General features: G+C 37.2%; 1 protein-coding gene across 1 annotated transcript; it reads left to right on the top strand.

The window, feature by feature from the left end:
- Positions 1-939: 939 nt before the first annotated feature.
- LOC124871750 (dual specificity protein phosphatase 19-like) lies at positions 940-14554 on the top strand. The gene is made up of 5 exons (XM_047371273.1): positions 940-1246; positions 4378-4607; positions 6044-6090; positions 7117-7269; positions 13147-14554. The coding sequence occupies exons 2-5, from the start codon at positions 4385-4387 to the stop codon at positions 13351-13353; spliced, it is 630 nt and encodes a 209-aa protein (XP_047227229.1). The 5' UTR covers positions 940-1246; positions 4378-4384; the 3' UTR covers positions 13354-14554.
- Positions 14555-18708: the final 4154 nt, after the last annotated feature.

An 18708-nucleotide genomic window follows, 5' to 3' on the forward strand; every position in this document is an offset into this window, starting at 1 on the left:
CTCATTCAGTGTTTGCAGCAAGATGCTGCAGATCTTGGAGAAGTCTGTTGTGAAGAGTGTGAAGAACATTATGGAGAACCTTGAGCATCCTCTTCATGAGACTGTCCTACAACAACAGAGTGTCTTCAGTCAGAGGCTTCTTCAGATCTGCTGTAAGACAGACTGCTACAGGAGATCCTTACTGTCCACAACCATCAGCATCTACAACGGCTCTTTGTATAAAATGAGATACAACAACATTTATTTTCCCTTTAGGCTTAATAAAGTATTTTTGAATTGAATTGAAGGTTTTGAACTGACAGTGTTCAAGAGATGATCCAATGACATCTATTTCCACCACACCTCAGCTTGGAAGAGCACCTTTGGGATGTGGTGCAACTGGCAATTCTTATCATGGATGTGCAAATCTGCACCAACTGTGTGCTGCTTTCATGTCAATGTGGACCAAAACTTCCAAAATAATATTTCTGAAAACCTTAAGGCAAAAGGGATCCAACAAGGTGTACCTAATAAAGTGGCCGGTGAGTGAATAAGATCAGTCCATTTAAAACCTCAAAACAGCTACATTTCTATTTCTTTACCTTGTCAATGTGATTTCCTTCCTGCTATGCATTGCCATGTCTTCTGTTTTTCCTGAATCTGCTCAGCAGGATGGATATAAGATGGATACATGGCTCCCTCTAGTGGAACGTTTAAAACATCTAACAATTGTCCATAGTTATTTAAGTACAAGCACATCTAATTTATGTATTACAAACATTTTGTGACCTAAGAACTTTAAAACTCATTTATCTTAATACATAAGTGTAACCCTATCAATTTTTTTTGTTTGTTTTATCCAGTATGGTACATAATTTTAGACCGAATATTGTTTAGGTGTATTGTTATGTATGTTACTTGTTAGATGTGTCAGTGTGACAGAGCAGTGGGGAAGCTCAGGCAGGCAGCAGGTTTCATGTTGCACAGTGACTGCTCGCCTCCAGCAGAGGTGGTCCACTGGGCAGGTAGATATACATCACACTTAAAGCTGCTAAAACTGGATTTGTCAGGATTGGGTTTTACGTAGACCAGTCGTAGTCCGCACCAGGCACCAGAACCACAGAGGACGACTGTTGGAGAAGAAGAGGATGAAGACAGAAGGGTGTCTCTGTGGTTCTCTTTCCATACTGGTTTAATCTGGATTATCTTCTGTCACAGGAACAGTTTGCCTTTCTAAACAAAAAACTAAAGCTGAACATCTGATAAAGTAGGTAATATACACACTCTCAATCTGCTCTGGTCATGTTGAGCTACGGATATGTTTCTCACTGTATCCCAACCAAGCTGAGTGTACAAACTGGGTATTTATGCCCATTTGTGTGTGACAAGATAAATTGCTGATAAATGAAGGTTTAAATCAGATTTTCCCCTGCTGGATAGGAATCTCTGAAAAAAGCAATCTTAAAAGACGCTGTGAGAAGTCATTTAAAACTATAGATGTCAACTGTATTTTAAACAGAGTTCGGGATGAAAAGCTGTAAAAAAAAAATGTATAAATTTACAGTGCTAAATCCCAAGTTTAAGTTCTGGGAAGTTATTCTCTGGAAATGAATGTCTCAGCTATTATATACACTACAGGTCAAGACACACTTTCTCATTTAATGGTTTTCTTTATGTTTATGACGATTAACATTGTACGTTGATTCTCAATGAAGGCATCAAAACTGTGAATGAACACATATGGAATTATGGAGCAAACAAACAATTGTAAAATAACTTTAAACATGTTTTATGTTTTAGATTCTTTAAAGTAGCAGCCCTTTGCTATGATGACTGAAATATTAACCTTTGGCCTTCTCTCAATGAACCTCTAGGAAGTTCTTTTAAGACTCATTTCAGGTGACCACCTCATGAAGCTCATGGAGAGAACGCCAAGAGAGCAAAGCTGTAATCAGAGCAAAGTGTGGCTATTTTGAAGAAGAGAGTTTTTTCACACTTTTTGTTTGCTATATAATTAAATGTGTGTTCTTATTCACAGTTTTGTTGCCTTTGGTGAGAATCTACAATGTAAATAGTCATGCAAATAAAGAGACCCATTAAGTGAGAACGTTTATCTAAAAATTGTGACCGGTAGTGTATATAATTTCATTTAGAATGCTATATATGTCAAGTCAATTTATATTCAACTTTATACAGCACTAATGATGATTGTTAATCAAATTAAAGTACTGGAATTTAGCAGCAAAAGTAACAAAACCAGATGGATACAGAGCCTAACACAGAGGCACATTAAAACCAAAGTGTTACATATGAATATGATCTAGATGGTTCCTGTCTGCATTCAACCTTTAGAACCTTCAGTACATTATGGACCAGTAAAAAGATTTTAATATTTATCATTTTACAAATAGGACCCACAGAAGTAATTGTGGGATGACTGTGAGATGTTCTGTTTCCCTGATTTTGTCAGCACTCTGGTGGCAGCATTTTGAATGAACTGAAGCTGTCTGATCGATGTTTTTACAGTAAAGAAGCCATTACAAATATTTAACGTACTAATGTTCAACATTATCATGAGTTTTTTCATTTTCTGTTAAGAAAAATTAAATTAAATTTAGACTTTACTGATCTCACAATGGAGAAATTGTCCTCTGCATGTAACCCATCCCTGAGCAGTTGGCTACCATTGTGCGGCGCTTGGGGAGCTTTGAGGGATTAAGGGTCTTGGTCAGGGACCCAGAGTGTCAGGCTGTGGGATTCAAACAAGGGTATTTGTGGCCTTCTCAGGACGCAAATGCCCTCCTCTCTAACTACTAGGCCACCACTCCCCGCTAGAATGGCGAGAATGCCTCAATTCTGGAAATATTTTAAGATGGCAGCAGGCTGATTTAAAAACTGTTAAAATCTAGTTCCGAATCAAAATTACACATAGATATATGGCATGCTCTGCAGTTTTTAGCACTATTGAGTCTTGCTGAGTGCTTCCGTTGTTTCTACATTAAGCTGGAGGAAATACTAGAGGAAATACTGCCCTATTCACTGCATGTATAGGGTTGTGATTATGTAGTCACACACATATTGGTAGCCTCATTTCATAATTGCCTAATTCATATTTGAACGTTTTCGGAAAACAAGAAAATACATTTTTTAGCTAACACATTATATTTTTTTATGGATATTGTAATAGTGTGCCAAGATATGACTTAGGCAATTATGCTATGAGGCTAACAATAAAAAGTTGTGTCATAGGTGTAGTTAGAATAAAAATGTAATAATAATAATGTAATAATCTGATTATATTAATGCTGAATAAAAGCAGTCCGAAAAGGGAGCTTAGAGGAACCCCACAGGTCATTTTTGTTCACTCAGATTTATAATTGCCAAGTGGCACAACGTGGTGGGGGTCTACTAAGTGAGATCTGAACCAATTTAGCGCAGTACCAGAAAGTCTTTCTTACTCTTCCAGCCTATCAGCACTTTATGAGCAATCAGTTCAGTTTGATAACAAATACTGAACTGAACAAGAAAAGGAGTTCAGTAATATGCTTCAGATGACACTGCTACGTGCTGGTCTGAAACACCTTATTTGTAGTTCTATTTTTTTCATGTATTCTTTACTTTGAAAAATGAATGAGCATTTGCGTTATAATTTGCCATTTTATACAGCTAAGAATTCAGATGCTGGACGTTTTGACTTAAAGGAAGTGATTGACAAAGGAGGAGACAAGACACCATTAGAGCATCAATACTTATCATTCAATAATTAAATACATTCACTTATCATCAATACTTATCTAAACCCACTCCAGCGCTCTAAATAGACGCGTAAAAGCACTCTGAAGAAGTTAATTAGCATTTAAAATTATTCAAGTGAATGATCTGTAATTAAGTTGAAGAAGTATTGGGAATTATCTGGTTCTTCTATTATACCATTCATGGCTATCCTTTACTTCTTTACTGCGGTCCTACCTTGTCATTGTACAGCCACTGGCATCTTCACATCATCGCCTTTGGGTATAAGCCTGTTTTCTATTTGCAATTGATTTTTATAGGAAAACAAGGAAGGAATATATTTTTAGCTTCTGGCTTTCAGCATCTTTCAAAAAAGGTGATCTAACAATTTCTTTACTAAGAGAGCTAAATAAGTGGAGCGGAAGCTTCTTCCCTTTATTTCTTTATCCAGACCACAAGACAAGAGGGAAGTTTATGATTTTGTTCTTGGAGATACTTTATTAGTATATCAGTTTTGTATTTCTTGTGAATTAACTCATAGCGTTTAAAACTGGACAGGCTTTAATATCTATTTTTTAAACAGTATTACATATCAATGATATAATGATATGGATATGTTTTGCAGACATTTCTCATCACCTTCCTATTTTTTCAAATTCTGTAAAGTTTGGTCATGCAGTCTTTGACTCGGGAGATCCAGAGCTTTTCCCGGACACGACTGCGGAAGCAATGTACCCGTGTGACATCACTGAGTGGCCGTCGCATTATTGAGACCTGGAAAGGTTCAACAATTACTGTGGTCGAAGACCCTGTCCCACCAGAGAAGATGCTGGGCTATGTCCCTGATACTTCCTGGGACCTCCAGGTTGGCATTGTCAAGCCTTTCCTGCTTCTGGGTGAGTTGTCAAGACACAAAGCCTCACAAAACAAGTGCGAAAAAAACATGTTTAATAAATGTTGACAAAAACTAGAGTTACAATACCAGTCAAAGGTTTTAGATAAACTTTCTCACTTACTGGGTCTTCTTTTTTCATGACTATTTACATTGTAGATTCTCAACAAAGGCAACAAAACTGTGAATAAGAAACAGTGTGAAATAACTCTAAACATTTTTATATTTAAGATTCTTCCAAATAGCCACCCTTTGCTCTGATTACAGCTTTGCTCTCTTAACTTTCTCACCCTGAGCTTCATGAGGTGGTCACCTGAAATGGTTTTTCAAAGTCTTGAAAAAACTTCCCAGAGGTTCATAGAGAGAAGGCCAAAGGTTAATATTTCAGTCATCACAACAAAGGGTGGCTACTTTAAGGAATCTAAAACATAAAACGTGTTTAAAGTTATTTTACAATTGTTTGTTTGCTACATAATTCCATATGTGTTCATTCACAGTTTTGATGCCTTCAGTGAGAATCTATGTACAATGTAAATAGTCATAAACATAAAGAAAACCATGAAAATGAGAAAGGGGTTCTAAAACAATTGACCGGTAGTGTATATAACTTATTTCCCCCTTACAGAGTAGAGAGCCAACAAATATGTCCTGCTATCCGGGACAATTGTGCAAAACATCTTCAACCACTGGAGTGATTTTTAGAACTTACTGATATAATATAGCACTTATTAATAGTTCCTGACATCCTGGTCTTGGCGATGCAGGCCTAAACCATGATACCACCATCCATTGTTTTACAAAAGACCCAAGGTTCTCATGAGTTTTTTTTTCTTTCTCTTATTAGCTTCTCATTTAAACCATTAATCCATCCATCCATCCATCCATCCATCCTAGACAGGTTACCAGCCCATCACAGAAAAAAGACCTACAGTATTTTGGACAAGGGGCATGGATTGTTTTTTTTAAACACTTTTTTCTAAATGTGTGAATCAAAGGGTTAATGGGTTATAAAAATTCTCATTTTATGACCCATTCTAGTTTTTACTGTAGTATTTTAAGCATAGCCGTTATTTTGGTTCAGCACAGCAATGTGTAACATGCTGGTAGTCGCTACCCTCATTAGCAGTCAGATTCACCACCTTTTTTGCTGCCCTGGCCTGGATGTCACTTTCAGTCAACTACTACGACCTCCCAGGTCAGAGCAGCCCGTAACATGAGTACAGAGGTGGGGGTGAACTGGAGGAGACATGACACATGAGGATTTACATGTGGAAGCTGGATGAACCTTTGACCTTCATAAGATTCAGCGTCTGAACAGTTTACCGGATGGATCCTCGTTTGAACCAAGACAGACTTAAAAATCTGGAACTACATATCTAATAGACTCACTCTGTGTGTGTGTGTGTGTGTGTGTGTGTGTATGTGTTTGGATGTGCACAGGTTCCCAGGACGCTGCACATGACTTTGGCATACTAAGAAAACACAAGGTGAGCAGATCAGGTCAGGTTACACATTACCAAAGGCTGTTTGGTAATGTATGAGCATTGGGCAAAAGTCTTGGGTTGGCCTGCATTTATTACCACTTTGCTTCTTAGAACAAGACTTTCTTGTATACTTGCAAATGTATATGTTCACACAACCATCCAAACTGACAGAGCCTGAGCTATTTTGTAAAGATGAATGGGTACATATTTCAGCATGTAGATGTGCAAAGCTGGTAGAGACATAACTGAGAAGACTTACAGCTTTAATTGACGGGGTTTGGCAAAGTGTTAACCGGGGGATACAAACAAATGCACACCACACTGAGTTTTACTGGTAAAAAAAAATTGGAAACCACTTTTATTCTTATACTTGCAATTATGTACTATTTTGTGTTGGTGTGTTAAAAATAATAACAATTAAATACATTCATGTTTGTGGTTGTAACACGGGACAATGTAAAGAAGGGCAAAGAGTTTGAAGACCCAGTAGGTATAAAGTAGTAAATCATTTCAGCAGCCTACATGTAAAAATTATGCAAGAAAAAAGCTGCAGACAAAACCATGAGGTCTGAATTATAACTGGGGTAAATGATCATTTGTAGATACATAAGAAAAAAGTCCTGCACTTATAAATCTTAATTTTATGTGATGTTTTATGTAAGAAGTGTAAAGACTATCCAAACATCATCACCTGGTAATTTAAAATCCATTTGTTAAATTGTTCTTATTGGTTTAAAGGTTTATTGATGCAAAAGAAATGTGTTCAGAGTTTTGATAAAAATTTCGCTTCATAAAACAGCTCAAATGTAAAGAATGAGTAGCCACTGTGGCCTTTGAAGGTTGTTGGCCTCATGGTGTTGTAAATATAATACTTAGCCAGTAACCATTAAAGAACTTTAAACAATAAGGGCAATAAAATCAAGTGAATACGCACTCAAAGTGCTTCTATCCAGCCTGAATGTTTCTTATTCAGGTTGTCTATCCATGCATGCCGCTCACTTTGGTCCACCAGTTCTTCATCCTCCTCAGGTTTCGCACATCCTGAATGTGGCCTTTGGAGTAGAGAACGTGTTTTCAGATCTGTTCATCTACAAGACCGTCAGTATTCTGGATCAACCCGACACTGACCTGCTGCAGTACATCCAGGACTGCTGTGACTTCATCCAGCAGGCTCACAGAGAGGTAATATCTATGAATTTTAAATAATGATTGAAAGTTTCTACCATGTTAACTGACCTCAGTTTAATCTGCATTTACAAAAGTGACAACATCACCATGCTATCAAATAACCAGAAGATTTGACTGAGTTCAACAGCTGCTGCATCGCAACACAAGGAACACACACTCTGAGCATTGACACACACTTTCCTGTTGAAGTCTTCTTCTGAGCTAAAGTAGAAACAAAGAACTTGACCTCAACAAACAGACCTGACATTAGTTTACTGGTTAAAGGTTAACCAGCTGCTAAATCAAGTTTATTTTTTGTTAGGACACTCTGTTCTACAGAACATAAAAAAGGTTTAATCTAACCAAAAATAAAACTAATTTTGTGGAAACATTTTGCACCACAGTGCCTTACAAAAGTATCCATCAGATCACATCTAGAGATTGAAATCTTTACCTGTATTTGTTGCAAAATTGCTTAAACTCAGGATGGAGAGTGTCTATAAACGGTATTGCTCAAATCTTGCCATAGATTTTCAATTGTACTCAGGTCTGTACTTTGACTGGACCATCCTCACAAATTGATATGCTTTCATCTAAACCATTCCATTGTAGCTCTGGCTGTGTGTTTAGGGGCATTGTCCTGCTGGAAGGTCTCAAGTCTTTTGGAACGTCAAACAGGTTTTCTTCCAGGATTGTCCTGCCATCACCACGTTTCACTGTGAGTGTATTCAGTGAGTTATTGATGCGCTGTGTTAGTTTTCCACCACACTGAGCATTTGCCAAAACGTTTGGCACAATTTTTGACTCATCTCATCAGAGTACCTTCTCCCTAATGTTTGCTGTGTCTATATGTCCATGGCTTTCTTCTTGTAAACTCTTCCATAAAGGCCAGATTTGAGGAATGGTCAATTAATAGTTTTTCTGTTAAATGATTATCCCATCTGTATATCTCTGCAGATCCTCCAGAGTTACCATGGGCCTCTTGGCTGCTTTTCTAATAAATATTCTCATTACTCGGCTGGTCAGTTTAGGTGGACGGCCATGTCATGGTGCGTCTGCAGTTGTTCCATACCCTTTCCATCTTTAGATGGATTGAACACAGCTCTGTGAGATGTTTAAATCTTGGGATACTGTTTTAGACCCTAAACTGCTTTAAGGTCCTCCACAACCTTCTACCTGAACTTTCTGCTGTGTTCCTTGGTCTTCATGATGCTGTTTGTTCTCCAGTGTTCTCTAACAGACCCCTGAGGCCTTCACACAAGTTTGCACTGAGTCTAAATTTACATTTACTACCTATTTGACCTTTAAGGGCAATTGGTTGCAATGGATTTTATTTAATGATAGAGTGAATGTGTGGGGTTTGCAATGTGAGCAAATGTGGAAAAAGTTTAAGGGGTATGAATACTTTTGCACGGTGCTGTGATGTGACAGACATCCTGACATCTTTGCCACTTGCTTCCTCTCCTCTGTTTCTGCTCTGAATAATAGATGGTTAGTTTTGTTGATGTTTTATTAAACAGCATCTAGATCAGATCTCAGTGACATACAAGCTTTTAGCACCGGAGCCTGGTGCTAACCTTAACACGACACCACACACACACAGAGTGATTAGGCGGTCATTAGAGGTGTATGATTACAGGAAATGTGTGCATGTGTATGAATTCATAATGATGATATGTTTCTGTGTGTGTGTGTCTTTTTAGTAATTCCAGCTCTGATAACCAAACTGATTCATTCAGTTTGAAATACAAGCTCAGATTACCCAGGAGGCCATCTGGCTGATGATGACCGATAGATATTGACGTTGCTATGACGACTGCAAACAATTGAGCTCTTGAATGAAGCACAGACAGAAAAAGTAGTCCAACAAATAAAGAAAATGTGAAACTTTTAAAAGTCCTGAAGGATTTTGTTAGGTCATATTTAGTATTAAGATGTAACATATTGTTTTTATGGTTTTGTGAGAAAATGTTCAGTCAGATTTTTCTTTTTTTATTTGCATTTTTAAACATTTTCCTGAAAATTTGGGCCAAAATCCAAGACATTAATAAGGATGCAATGACTTTCTGACAATTTAACTTAAAGTTCTAGCTGTAACAACTTTTGCATTTTTGCACCAGCTTAAAAAATTGTGTTTTACCCAAAGGAAAGATTTTTAGTTCTTGTAGATACATAAGAAAATAGGTTTGGCATCTCTTTTTTGTTCAGTATTGTTTTTATGTTTTCACTCATTTTCATGAATATATTCACGTTCTCCTACTGTCCGCCCTGCCTTTTGCCAGGTGGTGTAAAGTTTTCTTTTGAAGGAACATACAAGCTGTAATTGAGAAGCTAATGAGTTTCTAAAGACACAAACAAACAAGCCGTTTAGTGCACCTCCAAGAGCTGAAGTCACAGCAGCAAGTCTGTCTGGTTTGAATATAGAACCAACCTCTGTTCAGATAACGTCACTGCAATTGATGTTTGTAATCCTGCAGCTTCAGCTTCTCTCTGTCTTTAAGATTTTATATATTGCAAAACTGTTAATATATTTATGAATGGCAAAAAGTAACTGAAACAAGCATTCGAGGAATGCTTGTCATTGCAGTGGAGACACTTTACTTGTCCCCTTTAATAAATTTAAAGAAGAAAAAAAAAAAACCTTTCCTTTTCTACAACTTTTGTTTTACAGCTACATTTATGTGACACTTCTCTGAACTTTTATAGAATTACTAAGTAACATGTTTCAACGATAAGAATAATTCTCAAACTATTTATAATCAAGTTGTATGATTTGTATAACAGCTACATAATACTTGCTTGTTTTGTCTTGACCAGAGCCAAATGATTAGCAAATGATCACTTGAGCAATCAGAGGACTAAATAATGTTTTAACTGTTGAAATTAAAGCCATCCACCTCCTAACCTTAACTAAGCCATTGTGTAGAATAGCTCAATTTAAAACAAGACCAAGCTTCAAGGATAAATAAAGTTATGCATCACTGGTATAACAATGAAAAAACACACAAGGGAATTTTTGTTTTAGGTGATTCAAAATGACCATAAATAAAGTAAATAAGATAGTCCCAAGTATGCACCCTTGAGGAACACACCAGGTGTGCTTATTTTTTGTCTTTTACCAATATATGCATGTGTTTAAAAATGCCATTATTAACATGAAATGGTGAAGGGCAGGACCCAAATGCCGGGAGGAGGCAGGAAGGTGAAAATGAATAATTTTATTTAAAAAATGACATTAAAACTTACAAAAACTAAGATTCAGGGCAGAATCCCAAATAATACCTCACAAGAGGAAGACAAAAAACAGGCTGGTGGGAGCGACATGATCATCTGAGTAACTGAGAGATAATCCTGAATAATGAGCAGGTGGTTTATTAGGAATTGAGTTCAGCTGTACCTGTAGAAGACAGATGCCATAAGATTGTTGGAGAAATAAATAAATCTATGGAGTGATAGACGCTGACAAGCTCATCAGACATACAGGTCCTTCTCAAAATATTAGCATATTGTGATGAAGTTCATTATTTTCCATAATGTCATGATGAAAATTTAACATTCATATATTTTAGATTCATTGCACACTAACTGAAATATTTCAGGTCTTTTATTGTCTTAATACGGATGATTTTGGCATACAGCTCATGAAAACCCAAAATTCCTATCTCACAAAATTAGCATATCGTTAAAAGGGTCTCTAAACGAGCTATGAACCTAATCATCTGAATCAACGAGTTAACTCTAAACACCTGCAAAAGATTCCTGAGGCCTTTAAAACTCCCAGCCTGGTTCATCACTCAAAACCCCAATCATGGGTAAGACTGCCGACCTGACTGCTGTCCAGAAGGCCACTATTGACACCCTCAAGCAAGAGGGTAAGACACAGAAAGAAATTTCTGAACTAATAGGCTGTTCCCAGAGTGCTGTATCAAGGCACCTCAGTGGGAAGTCTGTGGGAAGGAAAAAGTGTGGCAGAAAACGCTGCACAACGAGAAGAGGTGACCGGACCCTGAGGAAGATTGTGGAGAAGGGCCGATTCCAGACCTTGGGGGACCTGCGGAAGCAGTGGACTGAGTCTGGAGTAGAAACATCCAGAGCCACCGTGCACAGGCGTGTGCAGGAAATGGGCTACAGGTGCCACATTCCCCAGGTCAAGCCACTTTTGAACCAGAAACAGCGGCAGAAGCGCCTGACCTGGGCTACAGAGAAGCAGCACTGGACTGTTGCTCAGTGGTCCAAAGTACTTTTTTCGGATGAAAGCAAATTCTGCATGTCATTCGGAAATCAAGGTGCCAGAGCCTGGAGGAAGACTGGGGAGAAGGAAATGCCAAAATGCCAGAAGTCCAGTGTCAAGTACCCACAGTCAGTGATGGTCTGGGGTGCCGTGTCAGCTGCTGGTGTTGGTCCACTGTGTTTTATCAAGGGCAGGGTCAATGCAGCTAGCTATCAGGAGATTTTGGAGCACTTCATGCTTCCATCTGCTGAAAAGCTTTATGGAGATGAAGATTTCATTTTTCAGCACGACCTGGTACCTGCTCACAGTGCCAAAACCACTGGTAAATGGTTTACTGACCATGGTATCACTGTGCTCAATTGGCCTGCCAACTCTCCTGACCTGAACCCCATAGAGAATCTGTGGAATATTGTGAAGAGAACGTTGAGAGACTCAAGACCCAACACTCTGGATGAGCTAAAGGCTGCTATCGAAGCATCCTGGGCCTCCATAAGACCTCAGCAGTGCCACAGGCTGATTGCCTCCATGCCACGCCGCATGGAAGCAGTCATTTCTGCCAAAGGATTCCCGACCAAGTATTGAGTGCATAACTGTACATGATTATTTGAAGGTTGACGTTTTTTGTATTAAAATCACTTTTCTTTTATTGGTCGGATGAAATATGCTAATTTTGTGAGATAGTAATTTTGGGTTTTCATGAGCTGTATGCCAAAATAATCCGTATTAAGACAATAAAAGACCTGAAATATTTCAGTTAGTGTGCAATGAATCTAAAATATATGAATGTTAAATTTTCATCATTACATTATGGAAAATAATGAACTTTATCACAATATGCTAATATTTTGAGAAGGACCTGTATGCTTAATCAATCCACCTCATCAGCTGATTTGTTGCGTCCACACCTAGTCCACCAGGCTTATGATCAGCTAATGACTTCCCAGAGCTTTACTACAAGAAATTCAAACTAACCCTTTAAAGTCGATGTCATGTGTAGCAGTGCAGTACAAATCTAAACAACTTGAAATGAACACAATACATATATTTTTTAATAGCTACACTAATTATCAATATCATAGGTATACCTTACCCTATTGGAGCAGCAGTAATTCCTGCTGCATCTGTTTTCAGATTGAAAGCAATTAATTCATGCAATATCTTTAGTTTGGAATTGTTGTCTGAGCTCCTGAACTTTAACTCTGCACTTAAAACATTTGGTTTTGCTTTGACAATGCACCAAAGTTACAGTCAAACCAATTAACTGTCCAAATGAAATAAAAAAAATCCCGTTAGGTATTACTCCAGGCCAGAGGTGGGTAATTCAGGTCAAGAAAGTAAGAAACCTGCCTAGTTTTTCTTCATTGGAAATGCAAATGGTTGGAACTAATCTGTGTACAGGCTATTTACTTTCTGGACCTGGATTACCCACCTCTGCTCCAGGCGTAGACCTAGATTGCAGGACCTTAACACAGGTCACCAAGGCATTCTGCTAGTTTAAAAATGCATTTAATTTAGGCTCAAAACAATCGGTTAAGCTATTGTTATTGTTTTGCATTACATGGAAAAAGTTTCCAACGGTGTTCCTCTGTGTATAAACGGCTATGGATTGTTTACTCAATCATTGCTCTAAATTGACACATCCTAATGCAATTCTGTTTCAGAAAGGTGTTGTGCTGGTCCATTGTAATGCCGGTGTGTCACGTGCACCATCTGTGGTCATTGGTTACCTGATGTCATGTGATGGACAGTCCTATGAAGATGCGCTCTCATTGGTGAAGTCTGCCCGGCCTGCTTCCTCCCCCAATCCTGGCTTCCTGGAACAATTGAGAAACTACAAACTGCCCACAATGAACGGGTCTAAAGACTGAAGGCAAAGTTTGGGGGAGGTTATACAGTTTGACAACAAATCTGTGTGATTGTAATAAAAACATTGTAAAGTAATTACAAAATCTGCTATGATAAAAATACATTTTCTGTTGTTTTTTTTTAACAAGGCAAAAACGCTTTTCGCATTTTACAGAAAATGTTACCAAACATCGCAATAAAATGTGAACTTTGAGAATAGGTTTAGTTCCTGTTTAATTTATATTTATTCTCCTGTGTTATAGAACTTTTTGTGGATTTTGGCATTTTAAATGTCCTCCGTGAGCTACTTACCAGCTACAACATCTATCTTTTGTTCTGAAGTTTTTTTCTGTATTAAAGCTACTGTTCAGTGGTGCACTTTTTTGTACAGTACCTCAGCAATAATGCAACACTTTATCATGTATTGAAATCCCCTGAGCTCAGGTTAGTTTTTTTTACATAACATCAGTTCACAAAAGGTGTATTCTCAAGGCCCTTTACAAGACAAAAAGATCTCCAGTTACATATATTACAATTCAATCCTTGTTATAGAATAATGTGGTCAAGTTCCCAGAGGGTAAAAACGTTTTCTATCAAGGGAAACCCACAATCCCTCATACTAAGGAATGCATGTGAGGACAGTGAAAACAAAACACAAAAAATACCTCTCTTTAAGAGGAAAAAACCTTCAACAGAATCTGGCACAGTATGAGCGTCCATCTACTGCGACTGATCTGGTGTTGAAGACAGAGCATACACAGAAGCACTGACCCAGGAGTACTTTCTATGTTAAGTAGTGTCACACACACTACTGAAATGCTCTCACACACTACTGAAATGCTCTCACACACTACTGAAATGCTCTCACACACTACTGAAATGCTCTCACACACGCCCTATTGAAACGCTCTCAGATACAATACTGAAATGTGTTCAAATTATTTCAGTAGAAACGGAAAGACCTTAAGCAAAAGTGCGACCTTTGTCATTGCAGTGTTTGTCACAAGCGTTTGTTCCAAGAAGTTATCATCCCTACACTTTCTCAATTTTTTTAAAGATGTGTAACTATACATAAAATCAATATCAGACTACCAACAAAAAGGCTCCTAAAATAATTTATATATGTACATTTTTGAATGTATTTGTTTAATTAACACAACTGATTGTTTGTTCATGTCAGTGTTGTATTCTTCTGTATACCTCCGTAAAGTATATACTTGGTATTTGCTCAATAAAGTTTAAAAAAAATAAAAATAAAACCATTTGGATCTTCAGCTCATTTCCGCATATGCTAAAAGAAATACTTCCGGCAGGGGATTTTTTTGCTTTTACTTTTGCATTTCGTTGTAGTTGTATAATTTTCTAACTAAATTATAAAAATTGTTATCCATTATGGGAATTATAATATTGTCTGGGAAAATATGTTCTTTTATAACAACAAATATTTTAATATCATAAATAAATAATATATTTTATAGTTTAATAATGATATTACAATATATGATGTTTCTCTCTCTCTCTCTCTCTCTCTCTCTATATATATATATATATATATATGTATATATATATATATATATATATATGTATGTATATATATACATATATATATATATATATATATATATGAACCCGTAAAAATGGAGCCCAATGGTAAATCCCACTGTGTCCACTATAAATAACTGCACATGGCCTTTATTGAAACCTTTTACATATTCCTGATGGCTTATAAGCTTGTTTTCCTTAAAATGTTGTTGTTTTATTATAGTTTCATTTTATTCTCGTTTATTGATCAGCCATTAAAAATGTTCAAAATGTTTTTTATGTTCATAGATATAAAAATTATAACACTGTAAATAAAGTATATTGATATTGACAAATACCATTTAATTTAATGGTAAAATGCCTAACAACTTAAACACTAAAATACTAACTTCCTGAGCAAAGTTTAAATACATATTTGTAGAGCGTAATAATAATAATAAATTGACCAAACATTATCTGATAAATATCATCTGACTGAATTACATCGGTGTTTATCTTCCTCCCATTGGGGAAACTCAGCTTTAAAAACAATGTGCTGGGAGTCAGGCATCCTCCCCTGGTACAGAGAGCCTCAGTCGCCCGGTCAGCTGACAGCTGTTACTGCAGTGGGAGCGGGAATCTCCGAACATGTCGCACCTTATTATGTGATATCTTGGTAAACGGAGCAGATATTTCACGTTTATACAACTACATTCTCGCCAGAAAATATTTTAAAAGGTATTAATGTTTCATAGAAAGCGCAATATATTCAACTTCCTTCACTTTTCTCTCTTCATCCAAATTCCACTTCCTTTTGAACTAATACTAGACTGAGGTCAGAAATGTACGTGTGTGTGTGTGTGAGAGAGAACCAGTGCTAGACTGATTAAGAGGGTAAACCTGTGTGTCTATGTGTGAGTGAGCTCCTGTTTTTGCAGCTGAGTGAGAACCATTTTTTGTATTTCACCATCAAAGTGAGGACCGTTTGTTAAGTGAGGACGTTTCATGGTCTGCACTAGAGGGTGACACGGGAGTGGATTTTCTCTCCTGTCCCATCCCGCTCCCACAGAAAAATGTCTTGTCTCATCCCAATCCCAGGCCAGCATAACAAAAAAAATCCTGTCCCGTCCCACTCCTGGTAAATTGACTCCCACTTCCATCCCGCTCCCATTCAGAACGACTCCCACTCCTGTGCCACTCCCATTTTTGTTTTCTTCATTTAGTCTTTTGGCAATTTCTTTGTTTGAAGGACCAGTTAGGTCCCTGTTTTTAGTTGTAGTAAAGGCCAGTTAAAGTAAAAAGAATAATAATGAAGAAATAATAAAATATCAAACAAGGAAACAGACCATGCCTATCTTAGTTGAATAAACAAAATGTACCTAGTTGTATTTTACTTATTTATCAAGTGATTGTTTCCTTTGAACAATGACATCACTTTTATGTTTCAAGTTGCTGAAACGAAAGAAAAATGCATCTAGCAAGAGAACTGTACTTGTTGAACAAAAGGGCATAAAGGCATTACCTTCATAATTTAGAAACTGTACCTCAATGGTTCACAGCCCTGGTCCTCAGGGACCCCTTCCCTGCGAGTTTTAGATGTTTGTCTGCTCCAGCACACCTGATTTAAATTCTGACATGACCTCCTATACAGGCATCAAGAATGGAGGGTCAAACTGGACAAAATGAATACAATAAAATCATCATTAAATAAATGAATGTTGTGAATGTCCCATAAGCGAAGTAAATGTAACATGAAAGAAATGTAACATTAAATGTGCCATTAAATTAAAGGTACCATTTATTTATTTAATACATCATTAGAAACAATAAATGTACCATTATATCATGAAATGGACTATAATGCAATTAAATATGCCACTGAATAATTAAGTATAATTTTAAAGACGACATGACATAATTAGTGGTACACTTAATATTTAATTATGTATTAAATAAATTGTACATTTAATGGTACATTCAATTTTTTTCTGTTTCACAACATATTTATTTAATATCTTCTCCTTGATGAAGCCTTTCTATACGGAGCCCGTGAGGGACATGGGAGATTTTTTTCTCTTTTGTGTCCCCACGCAATACTTTTGCGTTCGCTCGCAATAGTCTTTGCGTTATTTCGCAATACTTTGTGGGATAGTTTCCAAACCAGATAACTGCAAAAATGGAACAAACACTACACCCGTTTTGAGATTTATTGAGTTTTATTTTGAAATCAGCATTAAATAAAATTATCTTCAAATCAGACTAAAAGACAGTTTTTATCCACAAGCTGTCAAACAAACTACTGGACAATAAAACTGCATGAAACCACATCTGTGACACTTTATTTCCTTATTACTGCTGCATGATGTGTACTTTTTTTTTGTACGCCATTAGTGTTTTTGTTTTTATAGTGATTTGAACGGTTCTTCTTATCCTAAGCATTTTATCGCATTGTTTACTGCGTGTTAATCTGCATATGACAAATAAACCATATCAATGACATATCAGTGTTTGTTTTATGAGCAGTTTATCATCTGTGCTGCTGTTACAAAATGCCGAACGCAAAAGTATTGCGTGGGGACGCAAAAGTAATAAATTTCCCCATGTCCCCTCACGGGCTTACCTCTTAAATCTTTAGAGCACATGCAGCAATTTTGTTGGTCAGATGAGACTTGACACATGTTGGTACTTTTGGTTTGATGAATGAAGAGATGCAGGACTGATTTAATCCAGAATCTGTTTTACAAGTGTCCCTTAATCACTGGTGAACTTGATTACAACTAAACACGTTTTACAAGCAGCAGACTGCATGTTAACACTGCTACATTCAACTCTCCTGAAGTTCGGTAATATTTACAACTTTCCTGTCAGCTCTATGAGTTTAATAGATAAGTCCTTACTTCTGACTTTACGTTGCTAATCCAATTTTACCACGTCCAGTTCTCCACCTGCGTTTGCTCCCTCCATCCTGAACGCAGGTGGAAAACACCGAGCAGAAGCACTGCACTGTTGGCTTGTGGGTCGTGTAGTTCGTTTGACTCGCATTATAGTATAGGCTTCTTGGAAAAAAACTACACAATGGCGGCGTCGATCCAAATTTTTTTTCTTAAAGTTTATAACAAAGTCTCAGTTTTACATTTCCAAAGACAATTGATCCTAGTTTATTTTCCCTCCTATTGGTTAGCTCCCGCTCCCGTCTGCTCCCGTTCATTTTTTATCCTGTACCGTCCCAATCACGTGATCTTTACTGATGCTGTCTCCCGTGCCGCCCGTGGGACTCCCGAAAAAATGTCAGCCTCTAGTCTGCACCTGCTATTTTGCCAGGGGTTAGGTTTAGGACTAAGGTGTGAATTGAGTTAAGGTTAGGCATGTACCGGTAATGGTTAGGTTTAGGGGTATGGTCAGGTTTAGGCCATAGAAGTAGTAGTAGTGTGTGTATGTGAACCAGTACTAGACTGATTAAGAGGGTATACATACGGGTCCTTCTCAAAAAATTAGCATATTGTGATAAAGTTCATTATTTTCCATAATGTCATGATAAAAATTTAACATTCATATATTTTAGATTCATTGCACACTAACTGAAATATTTTAGGTATTTTATTGTCTTAATACGGATGATTTTGGCATACAGCTCATGAAAACCCAAAATTCCTATCTCACAAAATTAGCATATTTCATCCGACCAATAAAAGAAAAGTGTTTTTAATACAAAAAACGTCAACCTTCAAATAATCATTTACAGTTATGCACTCAATACTTGGTCGGGAATCCTTTGGCAGAAATGACTGCTTCAATGCGGCGTGGCATGGAGGCAATCAGCCTGTGGCACTGCTGAGGTCTTATGGAGGCCCAGGATG

Source organism: Girardinichthys multiradiatus, chromosome 7, assembly GCF_021462225.1.
Source record: "Girardinichthys multiradiatus isolate DD_20200921_A chromosome 7, DD_fGirMul_XY1, whole genome shotgun sequence".
NCBI classification, from domain to species: domain Eukaryota; kingdom Metazoa; phylum Chordata; class Actinopteri; order Cyprinodontiformes; family Goodeidae; genus Girardinichthys; species Girardinichthys multiradiatus.

What these genes read in the sequence shown, in the direction of transcription:
- LOC124871750 (XM_047371273.1), top strand. Translation starts at nt 4,385, where the DNA reads ATGCAGTCTTTGACTCGGGAGATCCAGAGCTTTTCCCGGACACGACTG. An exon ending in CAAGCCTTTCCTGCTTCTGG is followed by an intron (nt 4,608 to 6,043) that starts GTGAGTTGTCAA and finishes GGATGTGCACAG; the next exon opens with GTTCCCAGGACGCTGCACAT. An exon ending in GCATACTAAGAAAACACAAG is followed by an intron (nt 6,091 to 7,116) that starts GTGAGCAGATCA and finishes CATCCTCCTCAG; the next exon opens with GTTTCGCACATCCTGAATGT.